Source organism: Erythranthe guttata, chromosome 8 (assembly GCF_056151865.1).
Source record: "Erythranthe guttata isolate IM_541 chromosome 8, IM_541, whole genome shotgun sequence".
Classification (NCBI taxonomy): Eukaryota; Viridiplantae; Streptophyta; class Magnoliopsida; order Lamiales; family Phrymaceae; genus Erythranthe; species Erythranthe guttata.
This window is the reverse complement of record NC_142540.1, coordinates 3,713,251-3,719,120: the sequence shown is the minus strand read 5'-3', so window position 1 is coordinate 3,719,120 and position 5,870 is coordinate 3,713,251. Positions and strand designations below refer to the sequence as shown.

The following is a 5,870-nucleotide window of genomic DNA, read 5'->3' as shown; positions in this document are numbered from 1 at the left end:
CTCTGCTTTTTGCCTTTCTCCCACAAACACCACCCTCGTATTCTCCGTCAACCACTACCAGCGCCGCCCTCTTCCTCTTCGTCGAGCACCAACGCTGCCTCCCTCATTCTCTCCGCCTTGTACCGGTGTCCTCTTTCTCTCTACCGAGCACTAACCCCGCCGCCATGTTCTCTCCGCCGAGCACCAGCTCCGCCGCCCTCGTTCTCTCCGCCGAGTACAAGCCACGCCGCTCTCGTTCTCTTGACGAGCAGAAGTCCCGCCGCCATTTATTCTGTTTTCGTTTTTTCTTCGTTTTTAAATCGGACAAATTCGAATATGAATGGCTCCGAAAAAATTCATCCGAAATTTGCAAAAAAAATCGGAATCGGAATCGATTCTTGAGTTCCGAAAAAATTGAAATTGGAATCCGAAAAAAATCGAAAATCTTAGCCTTCCGAAAAAAATCAAAAATTTTATAAAACACCTAAATCCAATTTAATCCGTCTGATTTCCATCCCTACTCTTAACTAATATGCGAATCACAAAATCCAATGATTTTTCTTTTTCTTCCCGACATCAAAAAATTAAGAGGGTGTTTGGCTAAACTTATTTTAAACAGTTGATAATAAGCTTTTACATCTTATTTTTAGGATTAATTTTTACTCCCTACTTATGCCGAGTTGTTCCCACGTCACATATCAAATTCTCCATCTTGCGGTTTGTGTAATGATCAACCAGAAACGATCTTACATGTGGTCCTTAGCTGCCGAAGTGTATTGCAGCTATGGTTGGGTTAACCTTTCAACTTGAAGTTGAATAGTGAGTTTTTATCCTTCTCGACATGGCTACAATTTCTGAAAATGAGTTTGAGCAATGACGATTTCTTACTTGCGGTGGTGGTATGCTGGAAGCTATGGGAGCAGCGGAATAATATCATCAATGGAGAATCCGGATTCAGAGTTGATGAGTTGGTGTCTTGGTGCAAAAGCTATTTGGTTATGTTTAACGAGGCACGATCTCCTACCCTTCCCTTAAAATTACTGCGAAATCTTTTAATAATTGCTCGGTTTCTTTCTTTTAAACGTCATTGTAATCAACTTGATCACTTCCTTGCTAGTGCTTCAGACTTAGCTTGTCTGGAGGGTTCATCTGTAACTCCCAACTTGACGTGTTATGCCCAATAAATGCTCAACGTTTCTCATTAAAAAAAAATAGTTAATGTATCATAGAAATTTGAAAATTGTACATACCACGTAACTAAAAAGATATTCCAAAACAACAATTAATTCCAATACGAGAATATTTAATTCACAACTAATTTAATTACTGTGAGGTAACGATCTTTTAGAACATAAAATCACAACTATGTAATATGTCATCTATAAAATAAAATCCTAAATTTGTTAACTCAGTTTAAACATGCAAGAATCATAAAAATTCATATCAACCTAAATAACAAAAATAAAATATTAACTTAATTTTCCAAACCAAATGTACAAAACTCTCAAAACAATACATATAAACAGTTGTATCTAACTCGAATCATCATTCGATTTATTTCTAAGGAATGAACCATTTTTAGTTAACTCACTAATTGGCTTATTAGTGAATCTAATTAGATTATAAGCAAATGCACCACTAATTGTTCCAATAATTGGGCCAACTACATAAACCCACAGCCCTCTGTATTCATGTTTCACTATAGCTGGCCCAATGCTCCTCGCCGGGTTCATCGACGCTCCAGAAATCGGGCTACATATTAAATAAATAAATTTAAAAAAAATCAAATTATTTTCGAAAATTATCAAAATAATTATAAATAAATTAGTGAAATTAAAAGTTATACCCGGCTACGAAGACATTTAGCATTATGGTCATTCCAACTGCGATTCCTCCAAACTCCCCAATCTGAATTTTATTTTGTTTCAAGCAAAATTAAAGATTGTGAAAATCAATGAAATTTAGGGTCGTATTAATAAAAAGTTATTTTTCTATAGTAGTGGTCGTATTAATAAAGTTTGCAACGAACCGCGCGACTATCTGTGCCAACTCCCGAGACGACGAACATCAAGAGGAAAGAGATGATGATCTCTATGGCTAGAGACTGTCCATTTGATCCAACCGGAAGTGTGCCGAAGTACGCTTTTTCAGTGACGTCGAACATTAGAGATAGGGTGCCGCTTGCAAGAATTGATCCCATTAATTGAGCTATTATGTACAATGGGACCTGCAAAAAAACATACATCAAGGTCCATTCATAAGGTACACTATAAGGGTAGCCGCATTTTTCGAATTTTTGTAATAAATTAAATCACTCGCAATCACAACTGAATTGACTTAATTCAGTCGTGACTTGTGACCTAATTCGGTTGTGAGTAGACAATTTAATTGCTACTCACAACTGAACTATTAGGAATTTACAATTTTGGTGAGATATATAGAAATTGAAATGTGGAAATCAAACCTCTTTCCAAGGAAATCGGCGAAATAGGGCGGATGTGATTGTGACAGCGGGGTTGAAATGGGCCCCGGAAACATGGCCGACGGTGTAGATCATAACCATGACGATTAGTCCCCATGTGACACATATCCCGGGGAATGTGACCGTCTCACCGTATAACTTATTGACAACAACCGAGCCACAACCCGCGAATATCACAAAATATGTTCCGATTATTTCAGCTACCACCTATATCAAGAAAAAAAAAATGTGACTTCAAATGTTTGAAATTAAGAATGTTAATTGAACACATTTGAGCTCGATTCATCGGCTATCACAAATCAAGATTATTGGACACGTAGTTTCGTCCGATAAACCATGATGATGGGCTGAGGAAAATCAAATTCCGTATTCACCTTACTCGAAGCTCGTCCGAGCTCGATTGGGGTATTGATGATAATCAAATCAAACTCAAAATACGATTAAAATTCAGAAACGCGTCGTAGATTTGAATCGACTCAAAATCGATTACACCCCTATTCGAAACATAGGGTTTTATTTGTTTTTGTCCATACCTTTTGTGCAGTGGTTACAACTATAGGGGAGAAGCAAAAGCCTTGTTTGGCATTGGATTGGGAATTTGAATTTGAATTTGAATTTGTGACACCACCTGATTCCATTCTTGATATTTCTTCTTCTTCGATTCCATCAACTTTTGGCGCCATTGTGATTTTTGCACTGAAAACTGAAACTGGGTATTTGTATTTTTTTTTTCTCTAGGGTTTTTTATTTTATTATTAATTTTTTTATTGAGTTCTTAATCTGTGTTTAATGAAGTTTTGTGATGGTTTTAACAGAGTTTTTTAGGATGAGGATTAGTGATAATCCTATAATTAGGGGAAGTTATTACGGACGTAAATGTGATGATCGGTTTGAACCAATCAGATAATTCTTCTGATTTTGAATGATTCTTGATTGGATCTTGGATTAATGATAAGATTGTATCTGATTATCCGTTAACCCTAATTAATCGAGTTCCTATCCGATGTTGTTGTTCGTTAATTTCGTGATTTGTTGCTCCATGCAACCCTAATCCATTTGGTAGTTAATATTATTTTATATGATAATAATTGGGTGAATTGCGTTTTGCACCCTGAAAATAACATGGATTGGCGGTTTGCACCCTTGAATTTTGAAATTGGCAAATTACACTCTAAATTGCATATCTTGTAAAATGTACCATACACCTCTCTCTTTATATTTTTTAAATATCATTTCATTTTATTATAAATGAAACACAAAGGAAGAAATAATTATTTATTTCTGTTACCTTTTTCGTGTCAAAATTATATTGCATTTATATATGAACTAATTAATAAAAAAAAATTATACAATCTATTGTTTTTTTAAATAATTCAAAAGGTTGTAATTTAAGCTTCAAAGAACATGTACATTATTCTTTCAAAAAAAACATGTATATTATTAACATTAGTATTATATTAATGATACATACTTTACGTGATTTATTTATAATAGCAATTTTATTTATGTATTTATATTATAGATAAATACAAGAAGAATAAAAAAAAGTCGGACCTCCGTCGGTTCCCGATCCAAAAAGTTCCAATGTAACAAGTTTTCTTATTCCAAATTATAAAATTCCATTTTCTGTTGGTTCAACTTTTTGGAACAAGATTAGATTATTATTTTGCTTTGAAACTATTTAAATAAATTCTGAAAGGGTTAATTTGACCCGATCCAAATTTCAACCCGTAATCAAATCCATCCCCCAAAAGGTAAAAACAATTCAATTTATAATTTCATAAATTATAATAAAAATATTCTTAGAGGTCGTCCACTTTGCACGTGCATCCGCTAGTTAACACTTAACATGGCTTGCTGACTTCATAACAATAATAATAATAATAATAATAATAATAATAATAATAATAATAATAATAATAATAATAATAATAATAATAATAATAATAGTACCAACTATTATATTATAAAACATAATATCCGACGTAGCATGTTTAAAACTTAGTCAGTAGTACAAATCTGGTCATCTCATATTCTTTTTCTACTGTAATAATCGAATATAAAATTAAATTAAATATATAGTTACACTCTTGACCAAGTCAAGATCGAGATATATAGCAATTCATGCTTGAAGTAAAAAAATATACTTCAATTTTTTTTTATAAAAATATTAATAATAATAATTAAAAAAAGAAAAAAAAAACAATCGTACAAAAGTTGTGCTACACCACCACTCTATTGTGCTTGAGTTTATTTATTATATTAGTAATTAATTGCATATAAAATTGTGACAACAAGGTTTCGCATGCATCCTTAAGACATATGGATTCAATGATTGGATATTATTTGTATATAATACGAGAATTTAATGGGTTGTATGCACATCGATCAGCTGCAATTATTGCAACATTAAACATATACATAAATAAAAAATTAAAAAAAAAAATAAAGCCCAGATCAAGTCAACCTAATCTCTCATATATCTAGTGATTGGAAGAATTAATTACACTATAAATAAATAAAATAAAACTGACAAATAAGAGATTGCAAGTACAAATTGTTAGTGTATGTATACAGTATACATACCGTCTGTCAAGTACTTCTTCAGTCAATGTTCTTGTCTTAATTTTTTATTTTTTTATTTGGATGGAATGACAGAACTCCATTGAATAATACAATTGTCATTACATGCACATATATATATATATATATATATATATATATATATATATATATATATATATATATATATATATATATATATATATATATTCGTGATTGGTCCAAAGTTAAACAAAGTTCAAATCACAAGGCGTTACAAATTAAATAAGGGCCTGATTACTAATTAGTAGGCCCCTATGTCATATTTAATTATTTATATAAAAAAACTAAGGCCACGATTGAAAGAATTTTTTGGCCTATTTTCAATCCATTAGAAGAAAAACAAAATTGTCTTGAGAGAAGAATTTAAAAATAAAAAAAAATGTTCATTTGTATTTTGTAACGAGATTAAAACAAATATATATAATAGCAATCAATTTATGTCTAAAGGGGTTAAAAATAAAGAATTTCAAAAGAAGAATATGAAAAATAAAGTATTGTTTCATGTTTGTTTGTTTGTTACCGTGATGTAGCTGTCAAATAATATTTTCAGAAGGGATTTCGATTTTTATTTTTTATTTTTATTTTTTGAACTGAACAAGCATGAATTGAATTTGTTCGAAACGCTATCAAACATTGCCCAAGACTATGTAACTTTATCTATGAATATCCCATTTAATTTATTCATTTAAGATGTACTGAGTTTATATTTCCTAGGGCAAATTATAAGGACCTTCTGAGGTAAAATCTGATTATAAAAAAAATCCTTCTTTTTTGTATAATTACGAACACTTCGCTGAAACTAACG

General features: G+C 31.7%; 1 protein-coding gene across 1 annotated transcript; it reads right to left on the bottom strand.

Moving 5' to 3' along the window:
• Positions 1–1,428: 1,428 nt before the first annotated feature.
• On the bottom strand, positions 1,429–3,257 carry LOC105975932 (putative aquaporin NIP-type). Its single transcript, XM_013001186.2, has 5 exons — positions 2,995–3,257; positions 2,444–2,668; positions 2,009–2,206; positions 1,826–1,887; positions 1,429–1,731 (listed from the first exon to the last, which is right to left on the bottom strand). The coding sequence occupies exons 1-5, from the start codon at positions 3,142–3,144 to the stop codon at positions 1,512–1,514; spliced, it is 855 nt and encodes a 284-aa protein (XP_012856640.1). The 5' UTR covers positions 3,145–3,257; the 3' UTR covers positions 1,429–1,511.
• Positions 3,258–5,870: the final 2,613 nt, after the last annotated feature.

Excerpts from the sequence above, each read along its gene's own strand:
- LOC105975932 (XM_013001186.2), bottom strand. The coding sequence starts at position 3,144 with ATGGCGCCAAAAGTTGATGGAATCGAAGAAGAAGAAATATCAAGAATG. Across the intron at positions 2,669-2,994 it reads TTGTAACCACTGCACAAAAG|GTGGTAGCTGAAATAATCGG; the intron begins GTATGGACAAAA and ends TTCTTGATATAG. Across the intron at positions 1,888-2,008 it reads TTGGCACAGATAGTCGCGCG|ATTGGGGAGTTTGGAGGAAT; the intron begins GTTCGTTGCAAA and ends AATAAAATTCAG.